Source organism: Anser brachyrhynchus (genome assembly GCF_964034855.1).
Source record: "Anser brachyrhynchus genome assembly, chromosome: 3".
In the NCBI taxonomy this organism is placed as follows: domain Eukaryota; kingdom Metazoa; phylum Chordata; class Aves; order Anseriformes; family Anatidae; genus Anser; species Anser brachyrhynchus.
The window spans coordinates 22,034,188-22,061,311 of record NC_137696.1 but is presented as its reverse complement, the minus strand read 5'-3'; the positions used below and the strand labels follow the sequence as shown (position 1 = coordinate 22,061,311).

General features: G+C 43.0%; 1 protein-coding gene across 8 annotated transcripts in view; it reads left to right on the top strand.

Moving 5' to 3' along the window:
* The window catches only part of ALK (ALK receptor tyrosine kinase), a 309,718-nt gene that overhangs the window by 51,652 nt on the left and 230,942 nt on the right, over positions 1-27,124 (top strand). Inside the window, exon 1 of one of the 8 annotated variants that reach the window (XM_080587584.1) lies at positions 1,166-20,558. The exons of the other annotated variants lie outside the window; for them this stretch is intronic. Within the exon in view, the coding sequence (XP_080443710.1) occupies positions 20,327-20,558 (232 nt within the window). The 5' untranslated portion in view covers positions 1,166-20,326. Of the gene's footprint in view, positions 1-1,165; positions 20,559-27,124 lie in introns of those variants that run through there. 8 annotated transcript variants of the gene reach the window in all.

The window sequence follows — 27,124 nt, the reverse complement described above, 5'->3', positions numbered from 1 at the left end:
TCTTGTCTCATGTTGAGACTTACTACTTTATAGTGGTGCAGGAGCAAAGTAGGAAAATGGAGAAGATTTGCAGATAAGGAAAAACTTATTTTGCTATTTCTTGCATGTTTCCTTTAGTTCCAGAGATGTTTATTTCCAGAGAGATCAGACTTGCTTTATTATACTGAAGGAGAAGTGAAGATGTAAGTTATTGAGCCTATCAAGAAAACTGCATAGTACAGCTGAGTCATTAGACTTACAGAGTGGCCCATTCTGGGACTGATTCTGTGTTCAGTGTGCATCTACACAGCATAGAGTATACCTAAGCAAAGCACAAGAGTGGTTTTCACGGTCACAGAATGTTTGAGGTTGGAAGGGACCTCTGGAGAACAGCTAGTCCAAGCCAAGCCAAGCAGGGTCACTGAGCACATTGCCCAGGATCGTATCTAGATGGGTTTTGAATATTTCCAGACAAGGAGACTCCACTACCTCTCTGGGCAACCTGTGCCAGCACTCTGTCACTCTCATAGTAAAGAAGTGTTTTCTCATATTCAGCTGGAACCTCCTGTGCTTCAGTTTGTGCCTGCTGCCTCTTGTCCTGTTGCTGGACACCACTGAAAAGAGTCCGGCCCCATCCTCTTGATCCCCTTCAGATATATATATACCTTGATAGGATCCCCTCCCAAGTCTTCTCTTCTCCAGGCTAAACAGGCACAGCTCTCTCAGCCTCTCCTTGTACTACAGGTGTTCCAGTCCCCTAATCATCTCAGTAGCCCTCCTGTGGATTCACTCCAGTAGCTTCATGTCCCTCTGGTACTGGGGAGCCAAGAACCAGACACAATACTCCAGGTGTGGCCTCACCAGGACTGAGTAGAGGGGGAGGATCAACTCCCTTGACCTGCTGGCAAAACTTTTCCGAATGCACCCCAGGGTACCGTTGGCCTTCTTGGCCACAAGGGCCCATTGCTGGCTCATGGTCAGCCTGCTGTCCACCAGGATTCCCAGGACCCTCTCCACAGAGCTGCTTTCCAGCAGGTCAACCCCCCAGTCTGCACTGGTGCTTGGGGTTATTTGCCTAAATGATCTCTAACCCGATCCTCCTTGACTAAGGCCAAGTCCTCCTTTCTCCAGACTTCCTCTCTTGTCTCTAGGGTCTGAGATTCCTGAGGGCTGGTCTTAGCAGGGAAGACAGAAGCAAAGAAGGCATTCAGCAGCTCTGCCTTCTCTGTATCCTTCCTTACCGGGGCACCTGTCCCATTCAGCAGTGGGCCCACAGTTTTCCTAGTCTTCCTTTTGCTATTGATACATTTGAAGAAGCCCTTTTTGTTGTCCTTGACATCCCTTGCCAGATTTAATTCCAAATGGGCCTTGGCCTTCCTCATCACATCCCTGCATATTCTGACAATGTCCTGATATTCCTCCCAAGTGGCCTGTCCCTTTTTCCACATGCTGTGTACTTCCTTCTCCTGTTTGAATTTTGCTAGGAGCTCCTTGCTCATCCATGCAAGTCTCCTGCCCCCTTTGCTTGCCTTCTTGCTCATAGGAATGCATTGATCTTGAGCTCGGAGGAAGTGATACTTGAATACTGACCAGCTGTCCAGGAACCCCCTTTGGGTTATATGCCTCCAAATCCAACTGGCTCTCCTAGGGACCATTTTATTAGTGTTTGGATTCTGCCTTGCCTTTCAAGTCAGTTCTACAGATCTTCCTCTGAATTGCAGTGTCTGATGGATTATGAGGGCTGTGATCCAATATCCCGACTTTATTTGCAATTTGATAACAGCATGATAACTTCCTCCTAGTAGCTGCGTAGGGAGGATGTAAATAAAACAATCCAAATTGCTGAACAAATATGAATGTCAGAATCCAAAATAGGAATTCATACAGCAGGATTAGGGAGATGGATGGCTCAGGCTTTCACTCTAAGTGGCTGCTAGGGCAGGAGTCTACCACTCCTCAGTCATGCATGGAGTCACCATTGCTTACAGCAGCCTGTGTTTGGCTGCTACTCCACAGGTACCAAACACTGCCTTCTTGACTGTGATAGAAAAATCCTCATCTGACTAAATTGCCCAGCACTATGAGTTCTGCAAAATGTAACTCAATCAAGTAGTTCTATGGGCCTGAATACACCTATCATGTAGGGTGGGGCTATCATTTCATAAAAGTCACATTTCTGTAGAATCTCAGCAAAATCACAGCCTGTTCTTTCTTTAGGAGAATAATTTTCCTTCTACAATGCCTTGCAATATTGCTATTGACAATAGCTGGTCTTACTCATTTCTTTTGGTACATCCTGACCAAACTGTGGAAAACTGAACTGCATGGTTACAGACAAAGAACATAAAGGTGTATTACCATAGCACATTACATGGTGTTTTAACAGTGCACAAGCAAGGTGTAACTGCCAATGATTTATTCTTATGACAAAAAAGTGGGAATCTATATAGTTAAAATGAAAATGGCATTGAATTAATACATTGTTTTGCCAAAGGCCATTGTAAAATCTGGGACTTGGAGAGGCGAGACAAAATCAACTCAATGTTATTATAACAATATTATTATAATTGTCTTTTATTGTATGCCAGGGAGAAGAAACCAGCACCTCTCCTTCCTCTCAGGAGGTTGTAGAGAGCTATGAGGTTGCCTCTTAGCCTCCTTTACTCCAGACTAGGCAAACCAAATGTCCCTGGCCTTCAAACCCTGCTACTGGCTTTGTTGCCCTCCTCTGGAAACTTTCAAGGACCTTAACACACCTTTTATTTTGTGGTGCCCAGAACTGCACACGATATTAAAGTTGAGGCTGTACCAATGCAAACTATACTGGGAGAATCACCTCTTTTGACTAGCTCCTTATGCTGTGTTTAATGCACCTCATGTTGAGTCTACGGTCAGCCAGTACCCCCACATCACTTTCTGCTGAGCTACACTTTAGCCATTCATCTCAATTACTTTGTTCTTTAATTGCCTTCACAACTTTTCTCCATAACTTTTCCAGGCACTGGGATTAAACTAACAGGTCTGTAGTTTCCTGGGTCTTCTCTCATGCCCTTGTTGGAGATGGGTATAACAATGGCTAGCTTTTAGTCAGTGGGGTCCTTCCCAGACTCTCATGACCTTTGGTAAATTGTGGAAAGGGGGACAGATATAACATCTGACTTCTTCAGCACTCTGGGGTTAATCCCGTATTATGATGGATATGAACTGAACTCATTTAGTAACAGGCCAAACAGCAATTTCTTACTGTATCTCAGTATTTGTCAGGGACTGTGACCCAGGGAAACATGACTGTTCAGGGTAGCACTTGAGTTTCTGTACTTCAAATTTCTGTGGAATACATTTTAAAAGGTTAGCTGAGATTAAGTTTGTGCCTGCTGAGTAGAGGGCTACAAAAAAAACAGTGAAAATTAATCGCTGAAATACCACACGAATGCTCAATGTTTTCTGAGTATTTTTGCTGTCTGGAAGCAAAGGCATGGATGAGGGGTTTTGTTGTTGTTGGTTTTATCATGTTAGCTAAAAATTAACCGTTCAATAATGATAAAATTACCAACTTCACTGTAAAAAAACAACCTTGAACAGCTGATTTTACTTGCAAATTGGTTCTCTTCAGAGGAAGATGAAATAGTTTATGTGCACAAGTGGCCTGATCTTAGCTTAACTATAGAGATATTTAATCCATATTTTAAGGCTCTGTGTCAACTGTATGGGACTAATAACCTGCCCTAAAGAAACAACAGCTTGTGTTGTTTCCCATAATCCTGGAAAAAAAATCCCAGAATATTTCCCTATCAGAAAAGACAGTTTAGCTGAGCTAGGTGTTTCCCAGCCCATTATACTATTGTTATAAATCTCATTAAGAACAATCTTTTTTATTATTTATAATGTACCATGTTGCCATTTGCATGAGCTAAGCGTTCATCTGAGACGCTTGGACTAGGCACAAGAGGGCTGAAAATCCAGGCCTTTACATTAGCTACAGATCTCATTCTGGCACAGAGAAGTAACATTTTCTTAAAGTTACTCTTGCCACCTTCTAGAGAGAGGGATAATCATGCACTAAACCCAGTATCCTCCATCTGAAATTGATACTAAGGGTATGTCTACATGGCTAGGTTTAGACATCCTGGAGTTTGCACTGCCTGTATTTGACATGGTATTAGTGTAGAAGTGTAACAAACCTGATGTGTCCGGTGGAGAAGGCATCCTCTAAAAGTATAAGCTATTTCATGTGACCTCCAGGCCTTTTTTTGTGACAATCTCAGCCAATAAAGCCCTCTATCTCTCTCAATTTCTTCTCTAGAAGCTATTTTGCTCTTAGTATAACTATTGAATATTCTTTGAAGCAGAACCTTAGTATCCCATTTCCTGGTTGAATGCTCGCCCCTGAAGGTCATAACTAGTCATCCCTTTCCTTCACCTGACTTGTATCATACTGAAGAAAAGCATAGGAAGTTATTCAGTAGACAAAGAAAAATACTTTAGCATAAGAATTGAAGTGCTTGGTCCAGCTAGGTGACTAGGGAAAAGATTCATGGGTCACTTTTGAAGTCCTCGTGTCCTGTTTTTCTCCTTTTAAAGAGGAGCTATGGATGGTAAACCATAGAGCAAAGTAGAAGAAGGACCTCTACATGCAAACTGACAAATCCCACTTTGAAGCACAAATTTCTCCTCAAGGAGAGGTGGGTGATGAAGTGTTGAAACAAGGTACTAAGTGTAACAGCAAATCCTCTGCCTGCCAACACCTTCAAGTCTGGATGCCTTTTCCAGAAGATCTATTTTAAACAGAAGGAATAGGGTTTAATGAAGGGCCAATTGAATGAAATGTGAGGACTATTGCTATATAAGAGCTCAGATTACATCTAAAGCCATGTCAGTGAATTTATGACAAGGCTTGATTCCAGGTGATGTCAGGAATTATTTCAAGTGTGTGCAAGATTCTGAAAGCCACCTATTTTCTTGAGCAGGACAGCTTGAAGGCTTTCAAGCTTTTGTTTGTTTGTTTGTTTGTTTTCCCCCTTCCCATTAAAACCAAAACCAAACCAAAGGAAACAGAACTAACTCATTCAACCTCAAAGGTCAGGATGAGTTCCTTCCCTCTCAAAAAGTCTGCATCTGCAAGTTCCCTTATAAGCCTGCCCATTTCTGTGCATCAGCTTTAGTACCTGTACAGCCACATCCTTTACTTTCCACTCATTTGTTGACATAATGTTCTCTGGGTTTGTGGTACCACAAGGGTCACTGCAGATTCTCATCATCCCTCCATCTGTGTGTCTTCAGATGAAATAATGCTAATTGGACCTGGAGAAATGTTATCTACATGCATGCTATTGTAATCTACAAAATATTCATGCTAAGAGTGGCAAGTCAGTGGTGTTGGGACCGAAGTTGAGTTGGTAATGTCATTTTAAGACTTGGGTAAATACACCTGTAGCTTTTGTTGTCCATTTTGTTTTTTCAAGTGTTAGTTCTGCATACATATGAGATGAATAAGCCAGACTTCTGTTTAAGAGATGCTAAATTATTTTCATAAAACATATATTGTTGGCCGTTTAACTTACTATGAGCCAAGGTCCCTGGCATTAAAGGCTACAATGAAATGTGTTCATATTTTCTGCATTTATGAATTTAAATTATGGCAGGATACTTTCTTATTTTTTTCTAATGCTTTTTTCCTCACAGCAGTCCTCTGTGGATGTTCACAGATAGACTAATAATAGCAGCTAGGGTTGCCTATTTGTTGCTCTGTCATGGGTTGTCAGAAATTCTTTATTTGTGCCATTAAAAACACACAAACAAAAAGCATGTTGTATCTGTTTGATGGTCCTCCTCGAAGGCCTATTTACTTTTCAGAAAGGAATTGTAAAATCAAGTTTTTAAACTTTGTAAAGGATAAAGAATGAGAGAGAAACTTTCCTTCTTAATTATAACTGATCTATACCTGATTCCTCCATCCTGCCATACCACTTAAGCAGTGTTTCCTTTTTTTAGCTAAAGGTATGATATGAAGGAGGTTCAGATCATAACCAAGCAATGCAGAATGAATAACATGATGTTACCAGTTAGACAATAACTTTGTCTATATCACTTATGTGTTATAGAAATTTCTCATTTTGAGAAAAGCTCAAGTTCTTACTTTTGTCACTGAGGTGTCTTTTCTTTTTCACACACCCTCAGTAATTCCTCCCTCAAGCTTCAGCATCAAAACATAACCACTTGTAGGTCATAACATAGCAGCTCTTTCCCAGCATAAGGGAACAGTGTACCTAGCAGCTGCAAGACAAGGTGTAAGAGGGTAGATTTAGTGAGGATGCAAGGAAGAATTTTTTTTTTTACAAGAGCGGTGAAGCTGGAACAGGTTGCCTGGAGAAGTTGTGGATGCCCTAACATTGGAAGGGTTCAAAGTTAGCTTGTTCAGGGCTTTGAGCTAACTGATCTAGTGAAAGATGTTCCTGCTCACATCAGATGATGTTTAAAGGTTCCTTCCAACCCAAACCATTCTATGATTTTATGATATGAAATCACAGGTAAAACTTGGGTATGTAGTCCCAAGCAATTCTCCCAAATAGGACCTTCCTGGCAACCCGTGCTTCGCATCCCAGTTTTGTCAAAAATACCCTGTTTTTCACTGATTAAAAGCTACGAAAACCTCAATGTCATACATCTGGTGCTGATATGTGTAGCACTGCAATCATACCCATATGTGAACCAGGATATTAGCTACCAAGTGTTTTTAAGGTACCTGTGTTCCTGCTGCAGTATCCCTTCCCATCCCTGCCAGCCACACATTTTTTGTGGATCTGGAGCACGAGGTTTTTGTGTCAGGGAATGTATTTCTTTGTGTGCAGACAGCACATAGAGACATGGAGCTGATTTTGACTGGAGATGATAGGTCAGGTCACAACAGAATTAGTAAATGCTTGCAGTGGCAACCAATGTAATTTTCCTCCAGTGTGGCTGGACTTTTTATACAAAGCTTCCATTTTTCCACAACACTGTCTTCTAGGATCCTGATAAATCATGTACGCTTTCTGGAGTTGGCTGATACTCTTCCTTGTGATGCTGTATCTTATGAAATGACTTACTCTGGGATCTTTTAGTAATGGCCAAGATGAAGTGGGAGCCAAAATAATTGGTAGACTTAGGCTACCCAAGCCTTAAGTAAAATATGCCTATTTTATGTTGTTCTCCTCAGATCTCATTTCTTTTACCTGAACTTGCTGCCATGTCTGTAGCTGTAAAGCAGAGTTTGGATTAATGAAGATGCACTTTCTGCACATTTTACAGTTGATCGTGCATTATAAAAAAGTAAATACAGAATGTTTTCAGGATTCTGTCCCTTATACCATCTGCTCTTCACACTCATACTAATGTGGCCACTTCCCTTTGGGCTTGCTGTGCACAAGTGATAAAAACCATTAATATTTCCCTGGAGTTGCAGTTCACAGGGTCTTTAATAATTTATATGTTCCTTGTAAGCATTGGGCTTCAGAGTTTGAAGCCCAGGACAGGCATTTCTTCAGCTTCTGCAAGAGGTATATTATTATTTACCCTGAACAGTGGAGAATTTTGCTAAATATATAAAGCCACCAAAGGGATTGAACTCCTTGGAGCTGAGAATTATAAAATCCGATCATCAGTTAGGGATACAAATTTTGACAAGTAAAAGAGTCAATGACCTCCATCTTATATACAAAAGAACGAGCATGTAAATGTGGAGTGTAGTCCTGTAGTCTCAATCCTAAAACATTTCTGTTTCACACTGCTGGAAAGCACTGCAGCTAAAGAGCAGCTGTACAGAGTCTGAGTTCTGCTCACATAAAGAGACATCCAGCAAACTGTGGCTTGTCCTGAAATGCTGCACCCTTAATGTAGACCATAAACTGTCTTGTTGCAAGGTTTTTTCTATGGTATTTCAGAAGTGCCATTACAGACATTACTTTTTTTTTTTTTTAAGTCTTAAGTACAAAGCTTCAAGTGCAGAAGATACTTGTTGAAAAGAAACTCCTCACTGTTGTAACTTTCATTGTAAATGGTGTGTTTAGCTTTGAGCTGGCTCTGGGGAGCAGTGATGTATTAAGGCCATCACAGTGTTGTGGTTCTAAACGACCAGGGTAGCAACAATGTGAGAATCTTAGGCAGCAGCAATATTGCAGTACCCGCAATATCCATCCCTGCCTCAACCTGTGCATATCCCCAGGGTTAGTGCTGCTGTGCTGAGGCTCTTCTTGCTCACTCAGGCAGAACTCCTGTCCTCGTGGGCTGAACAGGGAGAGCGAGGGTCACAGCAGTGGGTGGAGAAGAGGGGATCCCACTTTGGAAGCCAGGGAGAGGAAAGGGTCTTGAGTATTGTGCTCTCAACCGTGTTGCAAGCCCCTGCCAGCAGCAAGTCCCAGGCCCCTAGCAGGATTATACTGACAGGAAGTAAAAGAGTGAGAGAGAATTGCTGCTTCCTGAGCACCCTCAAAACTCATGTCCTAAAGACTTAATGGAGTTATTTTACTTGGTGGAGGCGTAGTCTAGTACTGTGCACAAGTCTGATGGTGTTGCTGAGAACTAGATGACATTGCGTTCGACCCGTTAGTTATTTTTCATCATGGTTCTCATTGCGTGTTCAGAGACATGCTAAGGGAGAATAGCTAGGTGTATCATTGCTTTTTAGGGATTGAGACAGAATTTCTGAATTTATTGTACAGCGGGGTGCTTATGGCAGAAGTAATGAAGGAAATGCCCATGAGACACTATTATACTTACCTTCCAGTTGATGGATTGGTTATTCCAGCCACGAGGCCCGTTGAAGGGAGATCAGAAGATAATTGACTGTCAGGCTTTTGAGCAATGTTAAGGTCAATTGCTGTGAAGATCAGTTTATTTGAACAATGGGCCCGTTTACAAAGGGTTATAGAATGCTAATAATAGTTTTTGCTATAATGGAAGGTCTCAACATTGTCAAGAGAGAATTAACTTTTAAATGTTAAACCTAACTATCTTTTTCGAAATCTGAAGGCTTTTGGACAAAGAGCCCACCTTCATTTTTTTGTTGGAATGAATGTGAAAGATCTGAAAAAATACACTCTAGAAAATGCCAAAACTCAGTGCTTTGATAGTTGATTTCTACTTCCAGTCATTCAGCCAAATTGCTAATATGCATGTATTTATTACGTGCATATATGTATGTTTATTTTTTCGACTTTATCAAATCTTGAGAGGATCATTTGGGTGCACATGGAAACAACTGAAGGAAGCTATACTCAGAGTAAATTTTTTTCCACGGGGCTCACTGTAGCTTTAAAAATACAAGAAGTGATAACCCCCCAACTGATCTGTGCGTTTTGTGCCTGCTTTGTACATGGGTAACTAACAGGAAATGCGTGAGACCATCAAGAATCAAATTGCTGGCTGTCACATATATTATATCAAGTACATATTGCCTTCCTGTTTTCAAAGAAAGCTTTGTATCAGTGAGATCCTTCGTAAAAAATTAGCAAGGTTTCTAAGTCAAGCCATTTGCTGCAAAGAAATCCTTTCAGCATCATCAACCACAGCCAAAAAGGCAAAGGCAAAACCATAGCAATAAGCCACCGGTCAAGCAACTGCCATAAACTCATCAGAACCTCCCAGCTGTGGCCAGGAAAAGCAGCACTATTAAAGTCAGGAGTAGGTATTGCCAGGTAGAGAGGTGCTTCAGTTTGAGGAAGTGTTTTACAGTACTGCCTTGAGGCTCCAGGAACCTTCAGGCCCGTGAAACGCACGGCTTCCTCAGTCTTACTGCCCTCTCCTGACAGCCACGAATGGCTCTCCCCAGCCAGCAGGGCCTGGCCTACCCCAGCCTCCTGCCCAGGGGCTCCCTGCAGAGCCCCCAGCCCCTGGCCCTGCTGGGTGCCCTTCCCTGGTCCCGCGTCTGTGCCCTGTGCCTGGGCTCTCTGATGCGCTCGGTGGTGTCACAGAGCTGGCAGCGACCTCACAGTCTCACTCCTGCCCTTATCCCCCGGTGACAGCAGCCACCGAGGCCAGTGTCGCACGGAGAGGCTTCTCCAGAGCATGGCACAGACGCTTGTCTCTGGGGCAGCCGGGCCCCACCTCCAGAGGCCAGCTGCCCACCTGGCCCAGGCGCAGGGCCCGTCCCCGCAGACACTTGCTCACGGCGCTCCGCGTCCCCCCTCTCCTGCAGATGCTGAGGCGCCGCACGGCTGCAGGAGCAGCCTGCTCTGGGTGGGCAGCAGACCCATGGGCACGCTGCTCTGCTACGATCAGGACTGCGGGCGCTGCAGCCAGGCTGTCAGGGAGAGGCAGCAGCGGCTCCTTGCCAGGCAGGCAAGACCCTCCTGCTGTCCGTACTCCTCCTCCTCTCGGGACTCCAGCGACTCCTGCCGGCACGGGGCCACGGCCAGCTCATTCCGCCCAGCCGAGGGAACATCCCTCAGGTCCTGGTGGCAGCCAGTGCTGCGGAAGAGAAAGCAGAGGAGCCTCTTTCCCCAGCATACAGCGCTGAACACCCAGGGGGCAGCCACACTTCCCCGCGATGCTGGGCCTCTCCGACAGGCCGAGGAGCTCGTCGAGATGGCTCCTGTGCGCCACGAGGCCTGCTTGTCCCCCACCACAGGCTCTGATGCAGCTCACGAGGATGGCAGCCTGCCCGCTGGTGTAGATCCTTGTCCCGTGGCAAGGCTGGAGCAAGGACTGGGCTTCTGGAAGCTCCTGCGGATGCACACCCTGAGGAAGTCCCTGGAGACCAAGCTGGGAGCTCTCCCCACCATGGTGCAGCAGTCCCACAGGAGGTACACGTACAGGATGGCACGCCGCACGGCTCCCACGCTGCTGCCCTCCCGTCCTGCCCCCTCCTACTTCTTTTCTGCGGAGGCCCTGTTCCTGCATGAGGATGTGCGGGAGTTCCTGGAGATGCACATCCGAGAGAAGAAGCTGCGCCACCACTGGGGCTTGCCTGCAGGGTCGCTGGCAGAGCCCCAGGCACTGCCATCAGTCCCCTAAGAGCAGCGCGCCGCGCTCCACGTTCAGCACCGCCCTCCAGACTCAGGGTTGGGCACCAGGAAAGCGGGTGTCCGGTGGAAAACATCATCTGCTGCCTGTGCTGCGAGGGACAGAAGCTGCGAGGGAACGTGGAGGCCTCCCCATCACTGATTCTTCCTACCCCTGTTCAATCCATTAAACCCATTCCTATTAAATAAACCCGTTCCTATTAAAATTCCACCCCTTCTGGGCAGTGCACTGATATGAGCAGAGACATCTGGGAGGGCGCTGATGAACCAGGGCTGCGAGATGAAGAACATGGCACCCCTAACCATGCCGCCCACCTCAGCAGAGTGGGACTTGCAGAGAGCAGCCCCTACGCAGGGCTCATGGGACCATTTGGATGTCCCTCTTTGGGCTCTTGCCGTGTTCCGAGGGCCTGGGAGCACTGGCAGGGAAGTGAGAGGCAGGCGCAGGGTGGCTCTGGGAGAGCAAAACCTTGGCTGTCCCCGTCCTCATTAGGTGGCGAGGCCAGCTCAGGGTGCCAAAGGGAAGAGGAAGTCCCGATGGGGGCAGGCAAATGAAGAGGGGATCACACTCACATTGGATGTGTCCATCTTGGTCAATGCCCACCCTGGGCCATATCAAGCCATTCCCTCATGCCTTGCTGGGCACAGACCAGTCATAAAGTGGCTAAAAAGACAAAAAAAAAAAAAAAAACACACCTCACATGAGATTTTTTTTCCAAACCAGGCAGGAGGAAAGAGTAGGCAGCACCGCCCGCCCACTGGGCTCCCCTGTGTTTGATCCTGCTGCAAGGGAAGGATTTCTCAGCAGGGGCAGGGGCTGGGACCAGGCAGGGAGGTGGCAGTGAGGCCGGGCTTTGCAGTGCCATTCTGCTCCTTCTTTCGCAGACTAGGCCTGGGTTGTGCACGGAGGCTGGGGGCATGCTATAATTTAACTGATTATGTGCTTACTGTACAACTTAGCCCTAGCTGCATGATCAAGGGGCTGGAGCATCTTTCCTATGAAGAAAGGCTGAGAGAGCTGGGACTCTGTTCAGTCTGGAGAAGAGAAGGCTCCAGGGTGACCTCATTGCGACCTTTCAGTACTTGAAGGGACTTATAAAAAAGATGAAAAGCAACTCTGCTCAGTCCGATAATGACAGGACAAGGGGGAATGGTTTTAAACTAAAAGAGGGGAGATTTAGATTAGGTGTTAAGAGGAAATTCTTCACTCAGAGGGTGGTGAAGCGCTGGACCAGGTTACCCAGAGATGTTGTGGATGCCCCATCACCAGAAGGTGTTCAGAACCAGGTTGGACAAGGCCCTGGGCAACCTGATCCAGTGGGTGGCATCCCTGCCTGTGCCAGGGGGGTTGGAACTAGGTGATCTTTGAGGTCCCTTCCAACCCAGGCCACTCTATGATTCTGTGACTGAGCCTTTGTACTACAGTATCTGCTGCAGTCAAGACTGGACCTACTTGATAGGAAGACTGATGCTGAAGGAATGTGAGAAGTGGCACTCTCATTAGAAAAAGAGAAGAAACAAACAAAACCAGGTTTTGTTTCTATGATGGACACAGGGTTGGAAGCCCCACAGAGTTTTGAACAGCTTTTTGGGGAGCAGCTGTGGGATTGTGTCTAGTCTCAGAAGGTACGAGGTTCCCACAGGCTAGTCCACGTGATATTTTCCTGGTAGATGAGAACACATGTTGGTGTTCTCAACCTGCTGGTGGTTATGTGACCACTGGAAAGCAATCCTCATGCTGAGCCAGTGTGCCTTGCTGAAGGGGGGAAAACACTCACGTGGTTCGGCACTGGTAACTAAGGCTCTGCATCATTACTTCCTTACCTGACTTAGAGCATGCAAAGCAAGGCAAGCAGGCAAAGCAAGTTCACACCTGCCTGCAGAGCACCAGAAGATCATATCCTTAAACATACCTTGCCTGTTTAAAAGAGGTATGAAGCTCTCCCAGGCTCCTAGTCCTCATCCATCACTCTTTATGATATTTGTTCAAATGGAAGCACTCAAATGGAACCAAGTTTAGGAACGTAAACAGTGCTTCCATGTAATTGTTTTGCCTTCCGGTTCTCATATACTAGTATACCCTTGAAATGGTGGTGCTTGTTCCTTAGAGGAAAGCTTAGTGCATGCCTTCTGGTCCATACAAGTAAGAACCTAAGAAACCTGGAGATTTCCAGAAGAGCTTAGTTTAGTATAAGAGTAATTGCAAAACTGGGGCAAATGTTTAAGTGCTACTCGTGTGATCTTTATATGATTAAACCTCAGCTGGAAGAAAAGCAAGGCTTATGTATGAATCCAGATCTCTGTCAGATCCCTATCCAAGATGGAACTGAGAGTGCATTGGAATGCATGCAGTGTCTGTGTTTTCATGTGCAATGAGAGGTGGACGAGAGAAGGGGGAGGAAGAAACATCAAGAAGATGCTGTAATGCAAATGAGATGGGAGTTTAGTTAGAAGCAGTATCAACAACCTGTATATTGCTGTATCTGCTCCAGTTCACCCATCTCTACTTAATATCCTTTTGGCTTGTGTCTGTTAATGGAGTTATAAAATACTTGTTATCTGATGATAATAAATGCTTTATTATTCTCTGTATGCTCAGATATTTTCAGATATTTTAGCTATATTTTAGGTTTCTAAATTAAGATTTTTTGGACATGTGCATGTTAAGTAGTGCAAGAAAAATGTAAAATGCTAGCATAGTCTCTTGAGTTTTTGCAAAGTTAAATAGTGACACAAAATACATAATAAAAGACAAACGGGCCTTGGATGGTTACATGGTTTGTAGAAGGTCACCACAGGCAGAAACAGCAGTGAAAGATAATATGGTAAGCCTAGGAGTCCTGTTCTCAAGTTCTTAAAAAAGTTTGTCTAAGAAGGGATAAGTTTACCTTCCCTATTTTCTAGGTGCACATCAGAAGATGTAAGTAAGCTTCTATCACATTTGTTTTGTTTTTAAAAATGCTGTTGTTAACAGTTGTTTTACTATGTCTATCAGCTTGATAGATTTTTTATTCCCATCCTTAGGAGCAATGGATATCTTGTGTACAGAGATAAGCAAATGATTGCAGCAGTGTTCTTAGCTGCAAGGCAGTAAAATATTACGATACTCATTTGCAGTGTTGTACAAATATATAATTCTGTTCATCAAATTGCTGAACACTAATGCATTTATATGACTAAAATTCCTTTACCTTCTGCACAAAAAAAGACAGAGGACTTTGCTAGATGAGGGAGAAATCCCAGAACACTCTTGTTAAGAACCTGATGTCAGTCCAGAAAGGGAGGTATGTCTTGCTTTAAACATGCAACAAAACAAAGCCAAACAAAGGGAATAATAACAAACTCAAGACAGCTTGAGTTCTGCTTCAGGGCATAGGCAGATTGCCATAGGATGGTAGAGGAATGATTGTCTGCTAAGCAGACCCCATGTATGAAACATGCATAGCTTAGAAAAATAATGATTTTAAATGATTTTGATTTTAGGTGATTTTGATTTCAGAAAAATAATGACTCCAACTATTTTCCTTATACTTGCTGAAGAATAAGAAGTCCCATATGCTGCAGGAGTTTGTTTAAGAGAGAGTTTTCCTGGAGTTTCACTTTCAAAATTCCAGGTTTTTGGAAAGGCAAGAATGTGGAGGACCTGGAGAATCCATCAGCCCCATTCCCATCCCTGGGAAGGGCGTGGTGCACATTCCCTTCAAGTCTATAAGACTAGAGGACTTCCAACCCTCATCTTTGTGATTCTGTTGCCTGCAAATTGAACCCAGATCTTTAAAGATCTTTAAAGTTAAGTAGGGCCTGGAAATTTCTACAGTAGCACTCCTGTCAAAACTTTTCTAAACTCAGAGGGCATAGATCTACCAATCTCGTGGTGTCAAATACCTAGCTGTGCTATGTCTTCAGAGAAAAGGCTTTCCTGGAAGCCTCCTGTTCTAGGGGCTAGTTGGATCCCGACCATGTGTGACTCCTAACAACAGTGGATGTGGAGGAGGCAGTTCTTTCACACACCTTTTCCAGGCTCTGTTGAGAACAAAGTGTGATTGAAGAATATGTATGTTAGGTTTGGTAGTAAGTAAGTTAGTAGTAAGTATGTTAGGTTAGGTAGGTAATATGTATTTTGCAAGTCCTCCAAGTGACTCATGAACTGGGGATGGGGTAGAATGGTGGGAGATGAAGAAAGAAATTGCAAAGAATTCAGAGGGATTCATATAAGCAAAAATGGAAATCATGATTTTCTTTTCTCAACTAGAAGCAATATTTCTTTTATAAATATGGGTACCAACAATAGATACAAAACACCATTACAATTCTTGGTAAAGTTGGTGTTTGGACTTGACTGTGAAGGTCTTTTCCAACCTAAATGATTCCATAATTCTATGGTTGTAGGCTGGGAACCCAGTCAAAATCAGGAGAAGCTGCATGTAGGAGTCCTCTGGGTGCCCACTCTTCACTAGGTAGTGACAGCCAGTGACACTTTGACCACCTCCATTTTAATGCAGCTGAGACACAGGCACTTTTGAAAAATCCCCTCTTCATGAATGAAGATAAAGGCTGGGAAAGTGTTTTAAATCCATGTATTTATTTTCCTGGCTGGTAAAGAGGAACCTTGAAAGAGACTCAAGAGTGAAGTAGAATAATCAAGCAACTCATTGATCTAAAGTTAATCTGCTGCAATTGCCTCAGCACATGCTAAAAATGGTCTCTTTTCTTTCTTTCAATAACTGAGGAAACAGCTTCTGCCAATATCCCTCTAGCACCAGCAACTCTTGGTGCTTTTGTCTAACACACTGTGTTTGAACAGATCAAATGAAACTCATTTGTTATTATTGTTTGAGATTAAGCTGTGCTTAGAGAATTATTGTTGCATTATTACGCCAGTATCCTAAAACACAAATAGAATGAAAAACAAAAATAAAAAAGAAGAAATCCTGTTTATTTGAGTTTTAAAGTTCAGTGCTAAGATTTGAGTCTCTGATCTTTTCAGTTGTAAATTGTGCAGTATTGTATTCTACAAAGAAGTACCAAGAAGCTGTCATAAAAACATTATAGTCATTATACCAAGGTCCCATGCAACATGCAAAGCTTTCAGAATGCTCCCCAGACACCGGGAAGGTGTGTTTCTAGTGCAAACAAGACTAAATCACATCTCTTAGCTTTGGACTGTGATGTGGAAACTGTACAGATATGATAAGGTCACGTAAACTATCTTCTCAATCCACAAAATGAAGCTATTGAGTGCCTCATACTTCCCAGGGAGCCAGAAAAAATATCTAGGCAAAATATTTCGGTGTTGACCTGCTGGGATTAGTGCAAGCTGAATTTTGCTTTTGCGCTTTCACTGATGGAAATAATTCAAAGTAGGTTTTCTACCAAACCAGCAGAAGTGATAACATTTTAATCAAAACCCACCAGTCCTCTAAATCATCTTAAAATGAGTTGTGTGTCAAAACTATTATTTTCATAGAACCTTAGAATAAATCATGTTGGAAGGGAATATGGAAGGTCTCTAGTCCAGCCTCACACTCAAAGCAGGACCAACACGGTATTCAGACCAGGTTGCTCATGGCTTTGCCCAGATGGGGCTTGAAAACCTGCAAGGATGGAGACAGCGTGTGTCCCTTGGACCCCTGTTCCTCTGCTTTACTATTATTATAGGGATTTATCTTTTTTTCTTTATGTTCAGTCAGAGACTCCCAAGACCCAGTTCATGACCATGTCTCTTGTTCTCCCACCAGATATACCTACAATAAGCTTGGTTCCTCCTCTCAGTCACTTCACCCTGGGTGCTTGCTGCTCTTAGGTCCTCCCAAGCCATCCATTCCCTGTGCTGAACAAGCCTCAAGCCCATAACCTCTCCTTAAAGGCAAGTGCTCCTGCCCTGACTATCTCAGTGCCTTCCCCTGAACTCCCTACAGTTAACTGATGTTTTGTTGTACTGGGTGTCCCAAACTAGATGTAGTGGTCTAAAACGTGCTGAATAAAGGGGACCAAGCTCTTCCTTCAATCTGCTGTCTACGCTCTTAATACAGCACAGGATGCTGGCTCCCATTGTACCTGCTGTGCGGCAGATGCCTTCTGGCAGAGTTGCTCTCCAGCCAGGCAGCAGGCAGGGCCCAGTCCATGCTGCTGCAGGGAATCCGCCCTACCGAGGTGCAGGGCTTTGCATTTGTCCCTGTTGCACACCACATATTCCTGTTGGCCTGCTCCTCCGGCCTGGCTTTGTGCCTTTGGGTAGCAGTCCTGCCCTCAGGCGCATCAGCTGCAACCCTCGGTTCGTTGTCATCCATGTACTGGATTTAAAACAAAACAGCCTAAACTGAAAAATAGATCTATGAACGGTTGGGCTCTATTTGTCCTGCATGTAATTCCTCTGATTTTGCTGAATTTATCAGTAAATTTCTTTAGGAATGTTTTACAATTGTATTTTCCCTTCAGTTGAGGCAAATTCACTGATCTGAAAGCCTTTCTTTGTTTTCACCTGTGACAAAACCTACTCCTCTAGCTCTTTCAGGTCACGTATACCTGTAGGATCAGAAGTTTCTTCAGTTAAAAACAAAAGCAAATAAATATCACGTTCCTCCCTACCATCTCCATGTCAGGGTGAGGTTAAGTTTTAAAGAACATTTGTTAAAAAAAAAAGTTAAAAAAAAAAAAAGAAAAAAAGTGCTAAGTCTGGACAAATCAATACATCAACAGAAGAAACTTTGTTTCTCTGATTCTACTAGAAGGCAGGTATTGGATTGGATTGTATCCCACTTGGTTTTAGTTTTTTTCACTGGTTCTGTATTGCCTGGAGCTCAGGCTCTAGTAAGATTGTGTAGAGATAGTGCTTAAACCACAAAGATTTTTTAAAATTTATAAAGTATATACTTGATGTTTAACCAGCACATAAAGGATTTCTATATTAGCAAAATCTTTGGCTTTTAACCCTATGATAGCTATGGATTGCGCTGAATTTTATTTCCACTTCAAACCAACCCTACAGGCAGGTATTGTAGGTTGTTTTGCTCTTATTGCAAGAGTGGAGCATGCTAAAAGTGTGAATGCCACATAATCTTGATGAACTCCCCAGATGAATAGAATTCACTACCGATCTTAAAATGCTGTTCTACTCTAGAGAATGACAATTATAAAAAAAAAATCCTAATTTAATCAATAGAGTTACTCTCTGTGTACATTCAGACACATATAAAACCCGTTAGTGACAGCGTGATGGGTTTTATTGCTTTTTTCTATTAGCATTGCAGAACCGATTCAGCTTTGAGCAAGCTGAAATCTCTACGTTCCTATATTATGTCCACCAAAAATAAAAGCTGACACAGCTTAGAGGCTCTTAGGCACCAGAGTGCTATCAATAAAGGCACTGTTAACCCAGGTTCTGGTGAGTAACCTGTCTTGACCACTGGAAGCACTGGGACTGCACAGGTTTTACTGAGACCATAATTTCAGTTTACAGGATTTTTGCTGCTGTGTACGTTGTACAAGGACAAGAAACCCAGCTTAACTTTGACCCGAGGTTGTGTTTACAGGTTAGGAGGTTGTTGCATTTTTCATTGTGCAGCCAAGTATAGTTGCTGCATTACTATAAAGTCCCATTACAATATTTTAACACAGCTGATTTTTGTGAACTAGAATTATACTATTTGGAAGTGTCATTCAATTTGGTTAAGGAAGTGATCATTTTAGAACTGACCCCCCCCACCTGCAAAATTGGTCAGAGGAAAGGAAGAGAACCTGTGGGCATGCAGCATTCTGATCTGTTTCTGTGGCTGGTAAAGATACTTGAATCTATGTTAATGGAAAAGAAGCATTTTCTAGCAAATTGAGGAACTCAAGGCAAAAAAAAAAAAAAAGCTGAACAGATTATCTTAAAAGAGTTAGACAAAATTCTGGGCAATCTTGCTTATTTCATTCCCTATCAATTCTGATTGTCCAATGTCCAATGTCAAGGTTTCACAAAAATAGACTTAAATTAGCAGAGTTTGATTGCAGTACTGTGATTGACCTGTCAATGGAGATAAATCGTTTTTAGACTAAAATAGAAGTGGCATCATACTCTGCAGTGATAGGATGATACAGATGTGAGATGATACAGATCCCTCCAAGCCAGGGTTCCAGTTTGGATTTTGAATTTGCACGCCTCAGAATTCAGGAGAGTTTGACTTAGCGTCGCTTTTAGTGGACGTGTTGCAAAAGTTTCCATTTCTAGGTGGTCATCATAAAAATAGTGGGTTAGGTGCTATTGGAAACGCAGAGGCTGCTGCCCTGAGAAGCACTTCACATGATGAAACAGAAAAGTAGGGAAAGTTCTTGATGTTATGATATGCAACCCAGGGTGCAGTGGTCAGAAAGCAGAAGTACTGGCAGATTAAAACTGAGAGCTGGGGAACTGAATCTGTAGCTCAGGCAGTCTGTACAAGGAGATAATGATGTTAATTCCTGCGAGTACTGAACTGGATTCCGATCAACTTAGTGTAAGCAGGTGTGCTCCACAGATAGCATGAAACAGAAAAACAGGTTAATTACTATTTTTCTGCAATGCAATAAGAGCATGTTGGACAAGTTTGCACTATTTCCCTGATAAATGCTAGATTGTGGGTGGGTGGATGGCCAGGTAGCATATTAATATTCATTTAAAACTCTGCATGAGCCTGATGGATGCTGGTTGTCTTTCCACAGAAGAACAAAGTACTTCACCATGAGAATCGGTCTGCTGTTATCCCCTGCTGTCCCTTCAGTGTTCTGTGGGTGCTACTCACCTCTAGTGAGAGGTATCTGACTGCTAAAAGCCAGGGGAAACTTCCCCTCTGTTACCAACTCCTGGTACCAGGGCCAAGAGAAGTTCTCCTTCTCCATGGCAAGAGAAATCCTAGGCCTCCTGTGCTCAGTCCCAGGGCTGGAGCAGGGATATAAAATACAGAGCAGAAAGAGGAAGAGGGGCACCTGTCTGTACATATGCCCAATTCCTGAAGACTCCTTCTTAGAAGCCCAGGAGAATGACTATAGGACATCCATGAGCAGAAGGTTATAATGACCCAGACATCTGAGGGAGAGGCAGAAAGATATTGAGAAGAAGCTGGGTGTAGAGAGATGTCGTTGATATCAGAATGTCTCACTGGGGCCCTTATTACCATTGAGATATGGGGTAAATGTCCCAGAGAAAATGTGGCCTTGACCTCCAAACTGTTAGAGAGTTGCCTTGATTTCCAGGTAGTGAAATAAATTATTTAGTGGTAAAAATCTTAACATGCTGTTCTTTTGCATCATTTGATCATCTCTGCATCAGTCAAAAGTTTTATCAAATTATTCATATCTTTCTTTCTCTTTGCATGTTACAGGGCATCTGAATGATGCTGGTCTTTTTTTGTGCTCTAGTGTACTTCACAAATTTAAGACAACATCCTGAGCTCAGAGTCTTTCCTGAAATACAGTTATCATGGGAGAAGAGCACGTTCCCTGTTTTTCTTGCCTGGATTTCTTTTAGTAAACGGGATGGAAAGAAGGCTGCTTACCTTTGCAAAGCATTTTTTGCTGAAGGAGTACAGATGTTTGTCTCTGAGATCTCATATCACATATCATGTGAGTGGGTTGAATCTGGGGTGATTTTTGTCATGTGCAAAGCAAGACAGCTTCAGTGTGTGTCTAGAGCTCACACAGTCATTTCCATAGCACAGAGATTAGAGAGGGGGAAGATGCTCTTAGACAGCATTACGGCATGCAGCAAATACTTCAATGTGAGATAACCCTCTACAACAGTTTTGAATGACAGTTTCTTAATACAAATACGTTTCATGCAATTACTCATTTCCCAGGATGCTTCAAACTGTAGTCATGGGCAATCCAAAGTCAGTTTATTAATGAATCCTACAGGGTTGGCTGCTAAGGTGAAATGTTCTCCTGCTTATTTCTACTTACTAAGCCGTATGAAAAGAACCTTTAAAATACCTCAAATTCCCGCTTGATAGTTTCTGTGATTGCTAATACTGTCACTGACAGAGGGATATTAGGCAGGCCTTGGAAGAAGAAAGGCGGTTTGTGAAACTGTTTCAAAATTCTTCTCCCAGTTTGAAACCAGAAATTATGAAAAGGCTCAATGCTCCTGACTCCCTGATGGGATGTAAACTTAGAGTACTTCTCAGCAGCTGTACCCATGCCAGTTCAGCTTACTTTCTTCAGTGCTGGAACAGATACTTGCACTGTCAGACAGTTAAAGGTGCAGCTAGGACTACAGGTGCAAGCGGCTTGCAAACAAAACGGCCAATTTACTTTGCAAAAGAAAGGAAGATGTGTGGTTTTCATTCTGAAACTGCCTGCCAATGTTATCAAAGAAGGGTATAGATATAAAGTGCGGTGGCGTTGCTGTTGTAATTCCCACAGTTGTGCTCATTTGTGCCATGCAGCTCACTCTGTCAATAAAAATAAACATCCATCTAAAGTTTTCAGCAATAGTTTCTTTCATTTGATTTTTTTATGAGTTTACTATAGCTGTGCTCATTGTGTTTTGCTGTTTACTAAATTTTCTAAAAGACCTTATTGATTCACAGTGAGTCTTGTCAGATTGGCCAAGCTCAGTGTCTTTTCTAGATCAAGCTCTCTGTCAGAGGATTCCCAGAGAGGTGCTTGACATCTGCAGAGCATAGTGATATCTTGTCAGATACACAGGAATTAGAATTACTTAAGTTGTTTTCTAATGTCAGATTTTCCACCAGGAAATATCATTTTGAAAACTAGACTTCCTATGGGAATGTATCAATTTACACAAAATGCTGGGGACTTTTTCAGGGTGGGGGAAAATCAAAATGAAATGTTTTGACTATACTATGATAAAGCATTTGGGATAAATCATATACTATGATAAAGCATTTATTTCAATTGCAACTCTACTATAGTATACTTTCCTGTAAAATTGACGCAAAATGCTTAAATTTTAATTCTTTCAAACAAAGCACTTGCTTCCAGACTGTTTTCTTGTATAAGATTTATTATTATTATTATTTATTCTTTTTCATTCCAACATATGGAATAGAAAGAAAGAGAAATCCTGAAGTTTTCTGCAAAAGAGAAATTCAGGTATCTTCTCAGATCCAGCACCTATTCAGTACCACAGGCATTTGAAAGACCAACTGCTGCATAGCTGGAGTACCACACAAAAGAAACAAACAACCCTCCCAAGGGCTGAAATCTGTTCCTAGTAAATATTTGAGTAATTTCTAAGTAGTTATCAACTGCAGTCTGTCCGTGAACAGTTTGAAATCAGCCAACAAGTGCCAAATTTCACAAACAAACTGTTCATTGCAAATTGTTACTGTGACTGAGATGTGTGTCATTAAGAAGCCAACTGTTCTTAAACAAGCTTTTTGCCCTCGCCATGGTAAATACAGTACACAAGAAGCAAACAATAGATTTTAAGGGAAATGGTATTTTGAAAACTTTGCTTAGAAGTTTCTTCATAAAGATATTTACTGCTTTTTATCCAAGGATTCCCAAACACAGAGCATCGTTAGTTCTATTTTACTAGTAGAAAACAACATGGCAAAAAAAGAAACTGCACAATTTCTCTTAGATCCCATTGCAGAAAAGAAGAGCTGGGAATGGAATTAGGTCTCTCAAGTTCCAGTTCATGAAACATTATCTATGGAACAATAAGTTAGTTGGCTTTTATTTATAACAGGCATTACTATGGTGCTTCTTGCAGAAGGTTCTGTATAACTCAAAAAATTCAACTTCTCAGTTTCCACAGCAGACAGATAGGTACACTCTTCCTTTTCTAGATGAGGGAAAAGATACATAGATTGCAAATTGTTTTACAGCATTTGGGGGTGGCAATAAAAAAGTAACAGGAGACTAGCAGTGCTGTCTCAGCCTTTCCTGGCCTTCTCTCTCTTAATTTGTCACTCATCAGCTCTAAAATCACTTTTAAAGCAACTGCTGAAAGTACGGTGATTTCCAAGACATGCATGCAGATAAAACATTCCACACTCAGAGAATAAAGGTTAAAGAATAAAAAAAGTCCAACACTGAAGCAGCTCAGTGAAGACAGCTGGCAATGATTCCTCCTTGATTATTGCTTAAGGACCATTATTTGCAAGCACCTTACCCAAGGAGGACTTTCTTGGGAAAAAGCCACGGGAGGAAGTCTTCTTAAAGAGGTGTCATCTGTCATGACAACTTGCCTGTCCTGATGAGTCTTGTGCTGAGACTGCGTTATGATGACTGATGAGGCTGTCCAGTGCAGTTAACTCAGCCATTTGTAATCATTTCTCTTACAGGCCTTTTGGTAATCACTTTGGGAAATTCGTTTTGAATAGTGCAGGTTCTAGGGGGAAAAGAAGCTAGGCGTTTCACTTTTTACGGGAAAGGATTTAGACAGCCACATATTCCGGGAAAAATGAAAAACAAAAATCTGTATAAAATATCTTACCATCTTTTTAGATGTTCCTAGTCATTATTCTGTTTTGTTTTGGTTTTGTGCAGATGAAAGCCCTTTCAACACACTGGATTTGTTCTAGATGCACAGAATTTCATTTTCACAAGAGAGAGTAAAGTCATTTGGCAGAGACAGGACTGGACTATCAGAAGTGGGGACCTCTGGGAAGAGGGAAACAGCGAATTGTTTTTTTTTTCCTAATCTTTGCTACCAGTTTGCATTTTTTCTAGTCTTTGCATTGTGAATTTGGGCAGGTCATTTAATCCAATGGTTTGGATTGTCCTAGTACCCTTACACATAATAGGTACCTAATTCTGCAAAAAATCTGTTTTGTCTATTTTTTTCTATGTGGCTCATGTCCACTCCTAGCTATTTTACAGCTCCTTAGGTTTCAGTTAAGGGCCAGTTCTTCAGCCCAGCCTTTCTCACCAGCTTTGCCACAGATAAGGAAGGCTGTAGCAGTATCTAGGAAAATGAAACAGTGAAAAGAGAAAGCTCCTCTTTTGGATTATCCCGTGTATAGCAGAAGCCAAATATAAGGACAGGTAGGACTTCACAGTGTGGTGGTTGTACCCTGCTAGCCAGCTAAAGTCCACTATAACTGCTCTCTCACTGCCCCTCCACACAGGAAGAGGGAGAGAAAATATGATGGAAAAGGGTTGAGATAAGGACAGAGAGATAACACACCAATTACTGTCATGGGCAAAGCAGACTCAGCATAGGGAGATTAATATAATTTATTGCTTATCACTGTCAGACTGTAGCAGTGAGAAACTAAAAGCTAACTAAAAACGCCTCCCCCTTCCCCATCCACCCTCTTCTATGTCCTCCCCTCAGGCAGCACAGGGGAATAGGGAATGGGGGCTGCGGTCAGCCCGTGACACTTCGTCTTCGCCGCTCCTTCACGGTCCCTCTCTGCCCCTGCTCCACGCGGGGTCCCTCCCACAGGATGCCGTCCTTCTGAACTGAGCCTGCAGGGGCTTCCCCCAGGCAGCAGCTCTTCAAGAACTGCTCCCACACGGCTCCGTACCACGGGGTCCATCCCCCAGGAGCAAACTGCTCCAGCACGGGTCCCCCACGGGCGGCAGCTCCCCCCAGGCCCCCTGCTCCTGCGTGGGCTCCTCTCCACGGGCTGCAGCTCCGGCCCGGGGCCTGCTCCTGCGGGGGCTCTCCATGGGCCGCAGCCTCCTCCAGGCCACATCCACCTGCTCCACCGGGGGCTCCTCCACGGGCTGCAGCGTGGAGATCTGCTCCGTGTGGGACCCATGGGCTGCAGGGGGACAGCCTGCTCCACCACGGGAAGCCTTATTTTAATATTTAGTTTTCCCCTTTCTTAAATCTGCTCTCCCAGAGGCCTGACCAATGTCACTCACTGGCTTGCCTCTGGCTAGCAGTGGGTCCCTTTTGGAGCCGGCTGGAGCTGGCTCTGATCTGACAAGGGGCAACTTCTGGATTCTTCTCACAGAGGCCACTGTGAGAAGTGACTTATGCCACTGCTGTTGCTTTCTTCCATATAGCAATTGCTTATTGACCAACATTAGCACCTGTGATTATTTAATGGTTCCAAGCAATGGAAAAAGGTTGGCTTGCTTCTGGGGTGGAATTTTGCCAGATGTTGCAGGCATTAATGTTTTGGACAATATCTCGTGCCCTCGTGCTCTCTGAGGAAGAAGGATGGTACACACGTCCAAAAAGCTTTTCTCACAGCACACTGCAAAAGAAAGGTGTATATGTAACAGTAGTATGTGATACAGGCAATGTGAATTTCTGGGGAAGCCTGAATAAATCAGCTGGAGAGAAATAAACACACCTCCACAAATTAACTCAGGTGTAACTGGGGCCTTCTGAATATCTATATATATATATTTTATATATATATTTTTTTTTTGTCTGTACTAGGAATAATAGGAAGAGAGTTCCTCCTTCCTTCAGATGGGAAATTGTTGTTTGAAATTAACATTTTTTCTCCTCCACCCCCAACCAAGCTCCATGTTATAGTTCAGAGGAAGACAAGGATTAAAATGCTCAGGCCATGTGTAATTGTAGATGGATTAGAACTGGAAGAGGGGCATTTTGTTGCTATATATGAAAGTAAAAAATGTTCACTAAATTTTGTTGTAAATGCATCCAGAGCCAGAGGTACTTACATGGTATGAAAGTGTTGGAGAAGTGAGCCACCACCATTTTCATCCTGATCAACAAAGGAGTCTTTAGCAAGTGATGTAGCCTCTCTGCTCTGAGTGTTAACAGACTCCTGCAGACCAAAGAGGTTCAGATCTGCACCTAAACCTTCAAATAATCATCCCCTCAGCATCTAAATGTTCAAGGAATTTTTGTGTGGAACTTAAGAAATACAGAGACAAAAATTGAGAATTGCATGCCTGTCTTGAAAATGAGAGACACAAATCAAAAGACAGATGTTGAGAAAAGTGTGAGCTTTTATGAAAATTTGCAGGCACTCCAGGCCACTGAGTATCGAGGTATCTGCAGCCATCTTCAGGTGATAACTGCCTAGAGGTCTAGGTTTGTGTATGCATTCTGGTGTAGTACACATTAAGTGTAGTACAAAAGAGGGTTTCAAGTGTATGTAGAGCAGGAGGTTCTTTCTGGCTTGCTTTCTTTCTTTTTCCTTAATCCCACTACTTAAGTGATAAGTGACTCTAGCTGTATGTATGTGTTGAATATGGAAGTAGCCATGCACAAATCAAAAGTAAAGGCACTATATGGTGTGAAGCCAGTATGTGTAATGAATTATTAAAACTCTGTCAGGACAACTACTGTTTTTTATTGTTGTTGTTTGCTTGTTTGTTTGTTTGAAAGCCTGGCCACTGTACTTTCTAGAGGTTACATTAATTGGGTACAGAATAAGGGAAAGTGCATGTAGGGGAGCAATATGAGACGTGCAGATAGATGGCCACTGAGAGTACAAGGGAACTAGACTCCAGCTGTGAAAGATGAGAATCATACTGGTATCAGGTAAGAAACTGCTCTTAAATTCCTTGGTTTAGGACCACTGTAACGTAGAGTCCTAGGGGCCAGTCCAGCAGGGACTAATGGAGGAAATCTCTAATGTTGACACACATGGCCCAAACATGAACACTGCCTTTTCATTATTTGTTGGAGGTTTTTATAAACTACAGTGGACAAATACACCAGCAAACAGTGGAAAGATCACTTTATTTTTACATGTACAGAAAAAATTCAGAACATTTGCAACCTGAAGTACTTCTTTGCACTTCAGCAGAAAGGTTACCAATTCCACAGACTAAATCTTGCACTTCCCTGATGCCTGCAGTGTCTGGAGGTCTTTCTGTGCTGCACGAAACAGATGGATATAACGGCTTCTGGTTTTCACTGCATACCTGGTGAGTAATTCAGGCACACCAGTTATCAGTACAAAGATAAGGACAAGTATTGCCCTGTATTGAAATAGTGCAGTCCCAGAAAGCTGTGCCCCATCCCCTGCTCCTTTTCCGTTTGTGATCCTAAAATATCTAGAAGTGATATTATGTGCAAGCGTCCAAAAATTAAGAGTATGTGTTTGTACATGGAGCTTTGCTGTTAAAGGGCATTTCCCCTTTGTTTATCAAAACTGCAGGCTAGACTGGCAGGAAAAGTTCACCCAGAGCCTCAGCCATTGCAGGGACCAACTCTAGCTGAGAGCAGTTTATTACCAACGCTTCACTTCTTTGTTTCCCCTAGGTTGCCCACAGAGATG